This window comes from Castor canadensis, chromosome 1 (assembly GCF_047511655.1).
Source record: "Castor canadensis chromosome 1, mCasCan1.hap1v2, whole genome shotgun sequence".
Lineage (NCBI taxonomy): Eukaryota > Metazoa > Chordata > Mammalia > Rodentia > Castoridae > Castor > Castor canadensis.
Window position 1 is genome coordinate 148,227,474 of NC_133386.1, and position 16,492 is coordinate 148,243,965.

Below are 16,492 nucleotides of genomic sequence, written 5' to 3' on the forward strand. Positions count from 1 at the left end.
ACACATTCCATGTATCACTATCTAATATAACTTGAAAAAAATGGAGGTGACTTAAGATCTCTTGCAATTGGGAGGAGTAATGCCTTCATATCATTTCTATATAAATTACTGACGGTGATTTCAGTTACATCTGGGCTGAATTTGTTTGCATATTTCAAAAAACCTACAGACTTTGCTTAGAGTAGTTGGTTTTCTCATTGCAATGGTATTTCTTTAAATTTCAATCTCAAACTGATTCATAATTTCACAGTATCTATGTCCTTTCATAAGTTTAGTGAATTACACTATGCATTATTTTAATTATTCATTCACTGTACGGCAGTTTCATGTGTGTTTTTCCTCCCCCTTTTAGATAACCCAGCAGCTTGAGGGAATCTGCTTACAAGTCATTGGCACTGTTTTACAACAGCATGTCTTAGGTATTATACCTCTGATTGTGCTAAGAACTTAGTCCTATTTCATATGAGCAAGCATTTCCTAATGACTTGGTATTCTCTTTTAGAATTCTATGAGGAGATCTTCTCTTTAGCACATAGTTTGACATGTCAGCAAGTGTCTCCACAGATGTGGCAGCTACTACCCCTTGTATTTGAAGTCTTTCAACAAGATGGTTTTGATTACTTTACAGGTAAGGGCAAATTAATACGCAGATGCTGAGTTATCAGTGCCTCTACTCCCACTCCAGTTTTTGACTTGTATAATTTATAATTTTATCATACACTTTTCAGTGCTCCAACTGCTTCATTGTTTGGATAAGTTATCATGGCAATTAATGTTTCAAGAATGACATGAGATTGGATTTCATTATTTTGATTTAATTATCATTTTAGGTTTATTCTTTTTTCAATACACCCCATAGCTGTCAGTGTTACTTCAAATAAGTGTATGTGAGTGTATAATCTTTAACTACAAAATACAAATGAATTCACCAAAAGGTTCATTTCTGCATATAAATGAATAGTTTAATTAAAAGTGAATAATAGAAACAAAATAATATCAAAATGATTTTCTTTTTCTAAGTAAATTTTCAGAAGCAAACATGAAGCGTTTATATTAGTAAAGATGTATAATTGGTGCTTTTTATTAACACAGACATGATGCCTCTTCTGCATAATTATGTAACAGTTGATACAGACACACTTCTATCTGATACCAAGTATCTTGAGATGATATACAGTATGTGCAAAAAGGTAGGTCATTTTTAGATAATACCAGATTTCAGGAGGTTGCACCTATAAAAAATATTATGAAGGTACATGTGATACTACATTGTGCTAAATGTGTCAGGTGTGGATTTGATGGAAGCTGGGGATATAGCTAAGTGGTTAAGCCACCTGCCTAGCATGTATGAAGCCCTGCATTGTTTCAAAAAAAAAAAAAAAAAAAAAAAAAAGGAAAGAAAGTCATTGGTCCCTCAGTTCCACAGAAATGACTATGGCAAATACATTTCTTCTGTCTGCGCTCTGTTGTTTACCTGGAGTTACAAATATTTTGATCTTTAGAGATCCTGGAGGTTACTTTAGCTTAGTACTATGGAATTAACAACAAGGAAAGAATTCAGGAACTTGATAGATTTTTTAATAAAGAATCAGGCATGGGTAGATTTGTTTTTTAAAGGAAATGCTTGCATTGTATAGGGGCTATACAGTTAACTATTTAGGAAACTGCAAGATTGTAAAATCTGAATTTTTAAGTCAAAAGTATTCTGTCATTTCCTGAGAAATCAAAGGAGAAGTGTGAAGTGGGTGCTACTATTTGTTTAAATATAAGATTCTTGGGCTGGAGGTGTGACGCAAGTGATGGTAGAGAACTTGCCTAGCAAGCTCAAGACCCTGTGTTCAAACCTTAGTGTTACCAAAAGAAAACCAAACAATTCTTGTGAGAAGAGTTAGGGGATAAGTTTTCTCTACCGTGTAATTGGAATGATATATTTGGATTGGGGGTCCATCAATGTAATTGGTAGCATTTGAATTTCTAGCAGTATTTATTGTTTATTCTAGCAGGCAGTTAAAAAAATGATTTTGTTGGCTGGTATAGTAGCATTGCCTGTAATCTCAGCTACTTGGGAGGCTGAGGCAAAGGCTTCAGACCAGGAACTCAAGACCAAATGCAGTAGTCTGAGGAGCAGTCCTGCCTGTCCCTGTGCCCTCTCAGTAAAATATTTTCTTCCTCCATGAAATTTTTAGATGTCCTTGTGCTTCACTAATACCTTTCTCTTCTAAGCATTTTGTCACACAGTTATCATCTAGTTATGCATTATGTCATTGTCAATTAAGTTGTTTATATTTATACTTTGGGAATATAGATATCCATGCCATCTACTTTGCTATTCTAAGACATTTGGTCTTTACATTTACAGTTTTCTAGTGTTAACTAGCATGTCAAGTCTATGTTCTTTATTTCTTGTTTGGGTTTACAGCGTAACATACGCCATCAGTAGGCTACCTCCTCTTTTCTCCACCCCAACTTAGTATTTTATTTTATTGGACTTTAGAAAAATGTTTTCCCTAGAAATAGCAGTATCTTAGTATTTTGCAATTCTTTACATAAGAACCAGGTTTCTCTGAGAAAGGTTAGGTGTTTTAGCTTCCACTTTTGAGCAGTTAGTGGTTGTTAACATGCAGCAGTCTGGAAAGCCCATTAGTGTAGGTACTTTGATCAATGACCAGAACATCAGAAGGCTAGACCATTGCAAGTATGCAAACTCCAAATCCTCACAGGCTAATTAGTCTGTCTGCAGTCATTAATATTAGAATATCTTAAGTAATACTCAAACCCTGGACACAGGGACAAGAAGTTATTTCTTGTTTTATAGGTTTCTTGAAACCTTGCTGCAATTTATATTCTGTGTTGATCAGGTTCTTACAGGAGTTGCAGGAGAAGATGCAGAGTGTCATGCAGCAAAATTGTTAGAGGTCATCATTCTACAGTGCAAAGGACGTGGCATTGACCAGGTTAGTGAGACTTCAGAGAAGTCTGAAGTGAAGACTTAATTCCTCTAAAATTAGATTTTCTGGCACAATGCCTCAGTGTCATTCATCTAATGGACAAAAGAGTTAGTTAGGCAAGTAAATTAATATGGATAGGAGAAACAGAATAATATTAATTACAGTCTTGAAATATCTTGCAATCTTTCTCTACAGTGCATTCCCCTATTTGTGGAAGCAGCATTAGAGAGACTAACAAGAGAGGTGAAGACAAGTGAACTTCGAACAATGTGCCTGCAGGTTGCAATTGCAGCCTTATATTATAATCCACATCTACTACTCAATACCTTAGAAAATCTTCGCTTCCCTAATAATGTTGAACCAGTTACAAATCATTTTATTACACAGTGGCTTAATGATGTTGACTGTTTCCTGGGGTAAGTGACATAAATTGGACCTTTATAAGGATCTCTGCTTATTTAATAAAATAGGAAAATCATTACTTTATTTTACTTTTTTAGGCTTCATGACAGAAAGATGTGTGTACTGGGCCTGTGTGCTCTTATTGATATGGAACAAATACCACAAGTTTTAAATCAGGTTTCAGGACAGATTTTGCCAGCTTTTATTCTTTTATTTAATGGATTAAAAAGAGCATATGCCTGCCATGCAGAACATGAGAATGACAGTGATGATGATGATGAAGCTGAAGACGACGATGAAACTGGTAAGGGATTTATAATGGAAAAAGCCAAAACAAATCTAGTTATAGATATCATTGTACTAACTTGCTTTCTAGCCCTTCTTCCAAAGAAATCTAGGGTAATAGCTAAATGCTTTTACATTCATTCCTTCAAAGAATGACTTCCTTTATCTTTTCACCAGGATGCAAAAGTCTACAAAGGCAGGAATTTCATCTTTGTCTCCCAGCATATAGAACAGTTCCAGGCATTATAGTACACAGTCAGTAAATCTATACTTGTTTGCATTGCAGATAAAAAGATAAATAAGATTAGGGCATGGTGGTAAATGCCTGTAATCCCATGCAGGAGGATCTCAAGTTTAAGGCTGGCCTGGCCTACATAGTGAGTGAGACTTTGTACTGAGTGTCATGACATAAGGTGGTGAATTAATTTAGAAGAAAAAGCCAGCCTTGGCTACATAGCAAGACCCCATCTCAACAACAACAGAGGAGTTGTTAGGTGTTAAACAGATTCTACCATTTTATTCTTATAATCAGAAGTATATTGATAATAGGTTGTAAGGATTACATGGAGGAATTCTCAACACTTAATATAGTACTTAGCATTTGGTGTTCTGTAATATTTTGCAGAATTAAGCTGAGCACATCGGCATATACCTACCGTCCAAGCCAGATTCAAGAGAACCACGAGCCTACTAGTTCGAGACCAGCCTGAACAAAATGATAGTAAAGTCCTGTCTCAAAAGAACAAAACAAAGCCCCCAGAATTAACAGTATTGACAAAGGAACACATACTGCTATAATAACTTACATGATTTATAGTTTTAAATGTCTGAATTCCTTCTATCATCTCTCAGTGCTAAAACATAATATATGTTTGCACTGTAAAATTAAATAGATGTTGAGTGATGTACTTCAAGTGTGAAATACTGGTTTTTGTTTTTATGTTGACAGTACTGATGTTTGAATTCAGTACTCACACTTGATAGGGAAATGGTCTACCATTTGAGGCACTCCACCATCCTTTTTGTGTGTTGGGTTTTGCCTTTTTTTTTATTTGAGATAGGATCTTGCAAACTATTTGCCTGGGTTGGCTTCAAACCATTATCCTCCTGATCTTTGCCTCTTTAATAGTAGCTATGATTACAGGCGTGAGCCACTTGCACCGAGCCAAGACAATAAATCAGATGAGTGTTGGTTAAGAGAATTTATTCTAAGGGTTTAAAATAAAATAGCTATTACCTTTTTTGTCTTTTTATAATTTACTAATTTAGCCAGCACTTAAAAAAAAAAGTTTTATGAGCTGGGTATGCCTGTAATCCCAGCACGCCTGCCCACAAGAGGTACCATCTGTTTACCAGTAAAATACCTTTCTCACAGTAGGTAATACTGCTGTTACCAAAGAACTTGAAATGCCTCATAACCAGTCCTCAAAAGGTAGTGCAGTACCCTGAAGAGTAAATGGTGAAAGATTACTCAGAGGAGAAAAGGAACACAGAAATAACAGGGTGAGAAAGGTCAAGTGTAGATGGAGTTCACTAATTCTCAGTTGTTTCCAACTCAGGGTTCCTTTGCCTGAATCTATTCCGGGTGCTTAAGTGGATGACAGGTGTTTTACTTTTGTGGAGTAAAGAGCTTTGGATGTTTATTGTTAGTTAGCTATTCACTTGTTGCAGTTTTCTTTGAAAATAAAAATAATTGTCACGAGGCTTTCTGTTCATTCGTGGCTGGAACTATGGGTATAACTTAAAGTGTATTACTTGATTATCAGTATTTAGTTGTGGTATAAATACCATAAGACTCAGAACATATCACGGACTAAATCTTAGGACCTGGAATCTTACATTAAATCTCTAACGAGAGTGGGGTGGAGCGCTGTCTCTCTTTTTTTTTTTTTTTTCCGGTGGTGCTGGGGTTTATATTCAGGGCCTCAAACTTGCTAGGCAAGTACTCTGCCACTTGAACCACTCTACCAGCCTTATCAGAGTTTTTACATCTGTTCATTGCTGGACATGTGTTTAAACACCAGTTCCTGGAACTTGGATTTATTCATGACTTGTAATTTATTGAGTGTTAAAGTGGCTGCCACTTTACTGTGAAACAGTATTTTGGTGTTATAGCAGTACTTATTTTGTGACTTGGCAGAGGAACTGGGGAGTGATGAAGATGACATTGATGAAGATGGGCAAGAATATTTGGAGATTCTGGCTAAGCAAGCAGGTGAAGATGGAGATGACGAAGATTGGGAAGAAGATGATGCTGAGGAGACTGCTCTGGAAGGCTATTCCACAATTATTGATGATGAGGACAACCCTGTTGATGAATATCAGATATTTAAAGCTATATTTCAAAGTAAGTCATACATCTAGAATCATTTCATTGAACAAATCTGTTTTTGTTTGTGTCTATTCTTTGAAGAAAAGGTTAGAGAAAAATCAAAATTGCTTTTTTGTTTTTGGGAGTGGGATTTGAACTCAGGAATTCATGCTTGCAAAGCAGGCGCTGTACTACTGTACTACTACAGAGGTGTGTGAGCCACACCTCTGGTTATTTTGGACATAGGGTCTAGAGAACTACTTGCTCAGGCTAGCCTTGAACCTATATCCTCCAGATCTCAGCCTCACAGGGGTCATAGGTGTGAACCAATGGCACCCAGCTTGTGTGTGGGGGGCGGGGGGGGCTAGGGATTGAACCCAAGGCCTTTTATATGCTAGGCAAGCTTTTTCTACCACTGTACTACATCCCTGGAGCAGGATGTGTGTGGATTGGTGTGGGTGTGTCTGTCCGTCCATCCATATGTTAAAGGAAGGCTTTGAGTAGCCAAAGCAAGAAAAATGATTTATTTTGTGGCATTCAGATTTTTCCTGCACCTATCTGATTCTGATGTTGAAAAATTCTAACCATGATAGCGTTTATCATTTTTAACTTAATTTTATTCCTAAAGTCTGCATACTTTGTTACTTACTATATAAGAACTTATTTAGACTCAGAATCCATATTTCATGAATTATGAGAGCAGTTAGATTTTTTGAGCCACAAAGATGAACTGGAATTAATTTTCATTACTATATTTTTTATCTTACAAATAACTTCAAAACTTTGGAGAATATATAAATGGATGAGAATTTCAGTGTTGTATGTGGGTAGAGTAGGGGAACCGAATAGAGTGGAGCTACTCTCTTAATGCTCTTTTTCCCTCCTTGCTTTTGTTTTAATATAGCTATTCAGAATCGTAATCCTGTGTGGTATCAAGCCTTGACTCATGGTCTAAATGAAGAACAAAGAAAACAGTTACAGGACATAGCAACTCTAGCCGATCAAAGAAGAGCAGCCCATGGTATGTTAGTCAACTATAAACCCTTTTTGATATAATTAATGACTGCTTTAAAATTTTGTGAGGGATTTAACATCGTATAAATAGGGGTGTAGCTATATAGTGTAGGCTAGGGGTACAGCTGAGTATTGATGAAGTGCTTATCTCACATGTGCAAAGCCCTGGGTTCCAGCCCCACAAATAAAGGTACATCACTCTTGCAGGTGATCGTAATTAACTCTAATCTGAGGGATTTAATATGTGAGAAAATAACTTTTTTTTAATACAGTTTACTAGTTTAAATATTTTTTGTGGGAATGGGAGGGTTGAATTCAGGACCTCACACTAAGCTACTCTCCTCAGAAGTATTTGAAGAAAATCCCATACGTTTCTTTCCATTTTTCAACAGTTTAGTATGCATTTCATAAACATGTATTTTAGAGTATGTATCACCTAACCATCTTCTGTAGGTCTTAATACCCAACTTTTTATAGTCATTGTCAAAGTAGGGTCCTCTTTATAAATAAGGCATAGCATTCTGAAGTAAGTATATTTTGGATTTGCTTGCATTTGATTCATTAGATTTTTTTGTTCCTTACTGATATATTTGACTCATAATCGGGTATTTACAGACTTCTTTTACAGTTGGAAATGAAAATAGGCTAAGAAGTGAACAAAAAAGTGGGGCAAATGCTATGTGCCTATAATCTCAGAACTCTGGAAGCTGAGGCAAATTTTGAAGCTAGATTGAGCTATAATTGCAAGACCCTATCAAAGAAAACGAAACAAACAAACAAAAAAAATCTGTAACAGCTGGGTGCCAGTGGCTCTCACCTGTATCCTACCTACTCAGGAAGCAGGGATCAGGATCGCAGTGTGAAGCCAGCCTGGGAAAATAGTTTTGTGAGACCCTATCTCGAAAAACTCTTTACAAAAATAGGGCTGGTAAAGTGGCTTAAGGTGTAGGCCCCGAGTTCAAGCTGCAGTACTGCAAAAAAAAAAAAAAAAAGTAACATGCAACACATGCACCCACCTGTGTTCTTACACCATGTTGGAGAGAACAGAGGTTAAAGTTTTACTTATTTGTTTTCTAGAGTCCAAAATGATTGAAAAGCATGGAGGATACAAATTCAGTGCTCCAGTTGTGCCAAGTTCTTTCAATTTTGGAGGCCCAGCACCAGGGATGAATTGAGTTAATCATTTTCTTTCCTGCTGTGTGATTGTAGTGAAGAGCTTGTGTTCCTCCTAGTAGTGGTTCCAGAACTGGTTCATGTTATCTATTCTAAGCTTATTGATCAATAGATGGACAAAAAACCCCAGGAGGTGGGACCTGATCATGCAACCTGGTACTGGAAGAAAAACCAGAGGGATTGGGGTTGGGGATAACTTGGGGGGTATTTTCTTTATTTTTGAAGAAAGTAAGATCCTGACTCTGAATCTTCAAATGACACTGTGGAAATCTGAAACAAGAGGGGATGTCATGAAGGCAGCTTTTCTTTTTCTGAGGAAAAAAATAGGCATGGGCTACAGGACTATTTAAAATGTCTCATTTACAGTATAAAGCTCAGAGGTAGATGTAATTTTTACACCTATGAGTATCTGTCTGATCTGTCTCTTCCTTACCATTGGGTATCCTTTCTATGTATATAAGATAAGGTAAGATAAGCCTTATTCGGTCTTCATCATTTTCATTCATCAAAGATTGTTCCTATGTAGATTATTGGACATTTATTGTAGCACTACATAACTGATTTAAAAATCTGTAAATGAATTAGCACTTTCATATTGAAACAAGCCTGCTAGCCTATGTATAAAAGCAAAAATGTTTGCTGTTTATAAGAAGGGATGTGATGGGGTGGGGGGGCAGGGGTAATTTCAAGTTAATTATTAATTTAAAAATGAACTAGCAATTTTGTACCTGGTGACTTTGTGGTGCACTCACCTCTGATAGTGACTTGAATTCGGTATGTAAAAAGGGGTTAGTGATATTTTATTGCTGCTAAAAATGGCAACTCCCTCTGTGTCCTTTTTTTTTTTTCCTTAAAGCTCTCAGTGTACAAGTGGGTATTTGGATACAAGACCTTACTGTAACAAATAAGGAAGGTGATATCTTAAGCATGTGAAATGGATATAAAGTTCTACTCTTAAAGAGTTGATCTTAGAGTATGGCTAAACATCTATATATGCAATCTATTAAAAGAACTTAATTCGGCTATTATGTCTTGATTTGATTGCAGTTTTGTTCCTAATTATAACCCCACCACCACTGCCACCATTGGCCTGTTTTTATCCTATGCAAGTGTGCAAAATGAACACTTGACATCTAACACCTGCCCATTCCCCTTTCCCCATCTCTTGATGATTGTGGCATCTGATCTTAACTAGGTATGCTGAAGGCCCATGGTTCCCTCCAAAACCACTATTGATACCACTGCAAAATCAAGCCAGCAACGAGACAGTGTAGAGAGGTCGGGTTGCTTCCCTCTCTTCCTAATTGCATGTTCAAAAATAAGCCATTATTGATCTTAAACATCTGCAGGATGAATCATACATTGGATTATTTTTTATATAGATGTAAACACGATATTTCAAATTGAAAGCAACATCTCAGTGGATTCAAAATTATTACATGCTGTTGTCTAAAACAGATTAGAAAATTTATAACTGTAAAAATGAAATGCACATATTGATATTTAAAATGCATAATTAAGAAAACCCATTGGTGTTGTGTTTTTCTTGTATACAATAATTGAGCCACTGCTATTGGCACTGTTTGGTTTTCTATTTTAACACTGAAGGAGTGAAAGTATTTCCTATATTTATGAATTTACTACTAAAATCTTTACCAAAAAAAAAAAAAGTCTGTCTAAAATGTTTGGATGAAAACTGTTAATCAAGTGTTTCTTTACCCCCTCCTCTCGCCAAGTTGGACACCAAGTGTATAACCTAGGTTGCTTAAGGGGATTTCACAATTATATCAAATCAATAAAGTAAAAATGGAGTAGTTGTATATATATGAAACATTGTGTACAGAGGGGAGATACTGAATACCATTAACATTCTTGTCTTCCTTTACTTTTTTTGTCCCCTCTAATATCTACTTTTTAAAATTTCAGACTTCACCGTTCTTTGAATTGATAATTCCAATTTCCACATTATTGTTATTGGAAAAACTACATCTAATAAAGATTTTAGTTATTCCCGTGCACATAATGAAAATTCTCCTTTGCTGAGATTTTGTTTTACAAAAATGTATACTGTCATATCTAAGAACAAGTTTTATTGTCTCATGTGTCATGTAATCCTAACCAATATCCATTTACAGACTTTAAAGCTTATACTCCTATTTTCATGATTTCCTTAAATTTTAAGTGTCTCACAGATCATAAGACTTAATGGTTGTTTCTAGATGATGATGTAAGACTTTTGGAAAAGAGTACTTAGGCTGACAGAGTGGCTCAAATGGTCAAGCACTGCCTACCAAGTGTGAGGCCCTGAGTTCAAGCCCCAGTAACAGTCAGAAAAGGAAAGAAAGTATATACAGTACTCAATTAGGTGTACATAGACTTCTATCTTTTTCCTTTTTTTCATATTTTTCTACTCTGTAAACTTACTTTTCACGTATCATATAATGTAGTGACTGCTGTACCTTGCTCTGGAAGAAACCAAAGTAAAGTAGGGGTGGTCAAACTACAGCTCTGTGGCTCAGTTCTGCTGTTGAGCCCCAGATACAGCCCTCTGAGGCAAGCATAATGAAAAGTATTGGGTTGGAGACATGGATCAAGCTGTAAAGCACCTGCCTAGCACTTGGGAAGCCTTGAGTTCAAACCCCAGTATTGCCCCAAAAAAGAAAGCATTATTAATTAGATAAATGTGGCTAGACTGTGACTTTGGTAAGCATAATAGGCTTTCTGCATATGTTTATAAAATGGGTGACCTAAAATTATATTGAAGTTTTGGCAGAGGTCATCTCTCTGTACCATTTATCCCTACTGAATTTCAGCTTTTACCCTTAAGTGAGGTTGGCGACCCTGGGAATAGTTCATACTTTGGCTCATAGTAAAGGAAGGATGCATCTCAGTACTTTTACATGCTCTTGGAGATACTACTCTATTGAAGGAGAGGAGAGATTAAATAAATCAGATTCCTAAAACAGCAGAGGTTGTATAACATAATTAAGATTTAGCCATGGCCAGGCGCTGGTGGGCTGATGCCTGTGAACCTAGCTGCTCAGGAAGATCATGGTTTGAGTTTCCAGAGGCCCTATGTTGAAAAAAATAGTAATAATAACCCTTCACAAAAAGGGCTGGTGGAGTTGTCACACTCATGCTCCTACTCCTTTTGATTTTTTTCAGGTAGGGTGTCTAGCTTTTTACCCTGGCTAACCTCAGACCTTGTTCTCAGTACCACCACCACCTTGGCTACACTGTTTTTTTTGGTCAGTGCTGAAGGTTGAATACATGGCCTTTTATTTACTAGGCAGTCACTCTACCACTTGAGCCATGCCTCCAGCCCTTTTTGCTCTGGTTATTTTTGGAGATTCGGTCTCACTTTTTATCCAGGCTTGCCTGGACCACAGATCTCCTGTTTGATTCTTCTGGCCATTGCTGGGATGACAGGCATAAGCCACTATGGCCTTGTATCACAAGCATCCAGATCTCCACCTCTCAAGTAGTTAAAATTATGAGCTTGTGTCATGGTGCCCGGTGATTACTGCTTCTTTGTAAGTCCAAGTATTATTCCTTTGACCATGTGAATCAAGAGAAACAGCAACATGGGTGCCCATGGGTGTGGGAGGAATAAGTAGCCAAAGTAATTTTTGTTTGTGAAGTTGTCATTCTAGATGTTTAGAAATACAGGTAACAATTAACCTTTATAGATTTTGATTCCACGTGTACACTGAAGTAACAAACCAAAACTAGAAAAATAAGAAACTTCAACATGATAAGGTATCTACCAGAAACCTAAATCTAGTATCATTGATAAAAGACAAGCTTTCTTCCTAAGTTCTGAAAGTCAAGGTTGCTCCTGCACACCAGCATCATTCAACATGATACATGAAGTTCTAGCTAGGGCAAGTAGGCAAGAAGAGAAAGGGCAACCAGATTGGAAAGGAAGCAAAACTATATATATTCACAGGTGATTTGCAGAAAGTCCTCTAAGAGAAATACAAATACAAAATGACTTCAAGATTCTCTATGCAGAAGCAATAAAGCTGCTAGAAGTTGAAATTAAAATTTCACTTAAAAAAATAACATTTAAAAATAAAATATTTATGAATAAATAAAGGAAAAGCTTTTACACTGAAAACTAGGAGACACTAAGAACTATGTAAATGGAAAGACATCTCATGTTCACAAATTGGAAGATATTGTGAAGACAGCAGCACCCTCTTGGTTGACCTACAGATTGGATCCAATCCACATAAAACCTCAGCTACCTTTTTGTTGCAGGAACTGGCACACACTAAAACTTGTATGGGAATACAAGGGGCCCAGAATAGCCAAAAGTTGAAATGAACATGGTTTGGTAATCACAATAGTGTGGTGCTGGTATAGAGAGGGACCAATGGGATAAATCCAGAGCTGAGAAATAAGCACAGTTACGGTCAGTTGATGTCCAAGGAAAGTTCCAAGGCAATTAGATTTGGGAAAGAACAAATGGTTCTGAGACAGATTATCTACATGCAAAAGCATGAAGTTAGTACCTCAACACATACCCCAAAATTAGAACAAAGACCCAAATGTAAAGCTTCATGATTTTGGATTAGATAGTGGTTTAGATAAACACCAAAGCATATGCTATAAAACAGCATGAAAAAAGAAGCCCTGAGGTTTGATTTCCCAGCACCAGCCAACAGATAAAATTGACTACATCAAAATAAAAAATTACATCTGCATGGTGGCACAGAGGCTACGCGGGACGATTACGAATTTGAGACCAGCATGGGCTACCTAGTCTCTTATCAACAAAAACATTCTAATTTTGTGCTTGAATAGACAAAGTGAGGGCTGGGGGCATGGCTCAAGTAATAGAGCATGTGTGACCAAGTATAAGGCCCAGAGTTCAAACCCAAGAATCTCCAAAAGAGAAAAAAAGGCTGGGAATGTAGCTCAGTATCAGTGCTTAGCTAGCACACATGAGGCCCTGGGTTTTATTCTCAACATTGAAGAAAAAAAATGTGAGAAGACAGCCAAGAGAATGGGAGAAAACATTGGCAAATCATGTATCCAACAGGAGCTCTTATCCAGAAAATGGGAAAAGTTGTGAAAGTCCTGAGGCTGATTCCTAGCACCTCTCAAAAACAAAAAACTCTTGGAAAGACAAACTAACTTAAAATGGGTGAAGGCAGGATATTGCTTAGTGGTAGAGTACTTGCCTTGCATGTGTGAGGCTCTATGGTCAATCCCCAGCACCACAAACAAAGGATAAAAATAAGCAAAAGACTATACATTTCTCTAAAGAAGTTACACACGTGGTCAATACAGAAAAAAAATGTTCAACATCAGTTATTGAGGAAATAAAAATCAAAACCACAGCAAAACCTGGTATCTGTTAGTATGTCTCCAATAATAGAAAAAGATGGACAGGGCTGGCCACACAAAAATGTTCATAGTAACCTTACTCCAATAGCCAAACAATAGATAGAATCCAAATATATCAATTTATAAGTGTGATATACCCATATAATCAAATACTGAGTGATAAAGAGGAATTAAGTACTGTTAATATGCTCACATGCATAAGCCTTGAAAACATTATTCCCAGTTAAGCCAGACACCAAGATTCCATTAACTAAATGCCCAGAATAGGAAATCCAGAGGCCAAAAGTAAATCAGTGGTTGCCAGGGGGAGTGACTATTAATGGGCCTGGGCTTTCTTTTGAAGATGAAAATATTTTAGGTTACATAGTTGTGATGGTTACACCTGTAAATACACTAAAGACCACTGAAATACACATTATAAAATGAATTCTATGACACATGAATGATATCAAAATAATTTTGGTTTTAGGGGTTTTTTTTGAGACTTGTTTGGCTAACTTGCTCAGCCTCAGCCTTCTGACTAGCTGCAGTTTGGTGCTGGGAATGCAACCCAGGACTTTGTGTATAGCTAGGCAAGAACTCTACCAGAGCCACAACCTTGGTTTTGGGGGAGCTTTAACTCAAACTTGTTTGGTTAAAGTTCTCTGACAAGTAATTTGGGAAGCTGAGATTAGGAGGACTTAGATTCCAGGCTGGCCAGGGGGAAAAAAGTTCAAGAGACCCTATCTCAACAGAAAAAGGTAATGGTGGGGTGTGTCATTCCAGCAATGTTTTATCATCCCAAGATCACAGATTATGCTGGCCCCAGCAAAAAGCAAGACCCTATCTCAAAAATAACCAGAGCAAAAAGGCCTACTGGTGTGGTTCAAGTGGTAGAGCACCTGCCCAGCTAATGCAAAGTTAAGAGTTCATCTCCCAGTACTAACCCCCCCCCAAAAAAAACCTTTATAGTTGGCACACTTTTTAAAAAAAATTTTATTAGCATATATTGTAAGGTGGAGGGAGGGATTCAGTGTGACATCTCTATATAGGCTTACCAATGCACCTTGGTTAGGTTTGCCCCTACCAACTCTCTCCCTCTAGCACACACCTTAATCCCAACACTCAGGAGGCTGAGGCAGAAGGATCATGACTTCCAGGCCAGCATGGACTACATGGAGAGACCCTGTATGGGGAAGAAAAAAAAAAAGTTTGTGGCACCAGTGGCTCACATCTGTAATCCCAGCTATTTGTGAAACCCTGGCAAATAACTCGAGACCCCATGTTTGAAGTAACCAGAGCAAAATAGACTGGAAGCTTGGTTCCAGCAGTATAGAGTCTGCATTGCAAGCACGAAGCTCCATTTAAAAAAATAATTTTTTTTGATTAAAATATACATCATCTGGAGATGCAGAAACCATAAACTAAAACCCCATATTTTTCATCTGAGCTCTAGCTAAGAAATAATTGATTTATTGGGTAGGAAACTTTTAAATGACCAAAATCTCCCAGTGTCAAGGAACCTAAAATCCAATGTAACATCTTTTTTTAAAACACTATATTTTTTTGGTAGTGGTACTGTGGTTTAAACTCAGGGCCTCACATTTGCTAGGCAGGCGCTCTACCACTTAGGTCACTCCACCAGCACATTTTTCTTTTTTTTAAGAGGTACTGGGGTTTGAACCTGGGGCAAGTGCTCTACCACTTAAGCCACGTCCCCGGCCCTATATTTTTCTTTTCAGAGCAAAAAAGTAATCAAAACTGCTTTAAATTTCTAAAGAATATGCGTTCAATCTTACATAAAGTCCTGTTTTCCTTTAAATGGCGTTTGGGTATCAATTTAACAAGTATACCTAGTGTTCAGGGTAAGCCTAACCAGAAAAAAGTGCAACACTGCAACCTCAAACTAGACTCCGTTATAAGCCAAAATATTTTCAATATTCTCAGAGCGCTATCTTTAAGATCGTCTTGGCTTATCCCTCTATCCATTACCTTATCACCTGAAACGACTGAAACGAAATCAAACATCACTTTAACTCTCCGTTCCCAAATCTGGTACAGCGCACCAACCTCATTTTCTTGTTAACTTCACCTGGCATGCCGGATTGAAAAATTACTGAGGCTGCACGTTTTCTCTCTTTCTTCTTGCTGGCTGCCAAAGCAAATGGGTACTTACTGCAATGACTAGTATTTCCAATAATTTTTTTTTTTTAATTTAAAGAAAAGGTTGGGGTGAGAATCCCAAAAAACATTACCACCACTGATTTGTACCCACTCTTATTCATAGTTTTCGGGAGTCCCATCCCTGTAACTTGTAGTTCGCGATGCCAGCTCAATCCACTTCAAAACTTGGGAGCCTAAAGCACACGAATGCCCAGGGCACCCGCAGTATGTCCCGGCGGAGTCCAAGCCCACCCGCGCCGCGTGGCCAAGGCTCACCCACGCTCCCACCGCACCGCCCGGCGACCGGAGACGCGCAGGCGGGCTTGGAAAGCCGGTCACTGGCTTACTGCAGCTCTCGGAAAGCAGAGCCCTCGCCCAAGACCAAAGGCCTCAGCCAGCGCTGAGCGTCTCCAGGGAGCCGGCAGGTCTCCTTTCCTATCTTAGTCCTCCCCTTCTCTTCCCTGCCAATGGGACAACATTCGGCAATTGTTGGGCACAGCCCGTCAGGTCTGCAGAATGCGCTCCGGCAAGCCCACCGGGAGATCCAAAGCCGCCTGCTTGCCCCTGTGGGGAAAATGGCGCCCGCCACCCCTAGTCCCTCCCGGGTAATCACAAGGACCAGCCTCCCTCCCTCACTACAAGATGGCGTCTGCCGCTGGGGCCCCAGAACCAGCATAATTCACTTGTCAGTGAGGTGATGTCGTTTTGGGATGAACGGTTCGGCCAACCAGTCAGACATAGGAGCTTTGATTCCGCACTTTACCCGAGCCACTCAAGCGCTGGCTGGAAGACCCGGCGAGGGTGACGTGCAAGAAGGGGGCGTGACTAATGGCGTTTCCTTTCGTGTAGGCCTAATTTGGAC

General features: G+C 38.2%; 1 protein-coding gene and 1 long non-coding RNA gene across 5 annotated transcripts in view; one reads left to right on the forward strand and one right to left on the reverse strand.

The window, feature by feature from the left end:
- The window catches only part of Ipo7 (importin 7), a 50,694-nt gene extending 40,832 nt beyond the window's left edge, over nucleotides 1-9,862 (forward strand). For both annotated transcript variants that reach the window (XM_020180071.2, XM_074041120.1), the window contains 9 exons: nucleotides 353-419; nucleotides 503-628; nucleotides 1,093-1,190; nucleotides 2,859-2,954; nucleotides 3,144-3,364; nucleotides 3,449-3,654; nucleotides 5,776-5,982; nucleotides 6,851-6,967; nucleotides 8,038-9,862. In XM_020180071.2, the coding sequence (XP_020035660.1) occupies nucleotides 353-419; nucleotides 503-628; nucleotides 1,093-1,190; nucleotides 2,859-2,954; nucleotides 3,144-3,364; nucleotides 3,449-3,654; nucleotides 5,776-5,982; nucleotides 6,851-6,967; nucleotides 8,038-8,135 (1,236 nt within the window). In that variant the 3' untranslated portion in view covers nucleotides 8,136-9,862. The remainder of the gene's footprint in view (nucleotides 1-352; nucleotides 420-502; nucleotides 629-1,092; nucleotides 1,191-2,858; nucleotides 2,955-3,143; nucleotides 3,365-3,448; nucleotides 3,655-5,775; nucleotides 5,983-6,850; nucleotides 6,968-8,037) is intronic.
- LOC141410804 (uncharacterized) lies at nucleotides 9,253-16,437 on the reverse strand. Of its 3 annotated transcripts, none has more exons than XR_012435574.1 (2): nucleotides 16,314-16,437; nucleotides 9,253-15,619 (listed from the first exon to the last, which is right to left on the reverse strand). It is a non-coding gene; the product is annotated as an uncharacterized lncRNA (long non-coding RNA). The 3 variants fall into 3 exon arrangements; XR_012435573.1 differs by lacking the exon at nucleotides 16,314-16,437 and adding an exon at nucleotides 15,743-16,297 and having other exon boundaries at nucleotides 9,253-15,615; XR_012435572.1 differs by lacking the exon at nucleotides 16,314-16,437 and adding an exon at nucleotides 15,743-16,297.
- Nucleotides 16,438-16,492: the final 55 nt, after the last annotated feature.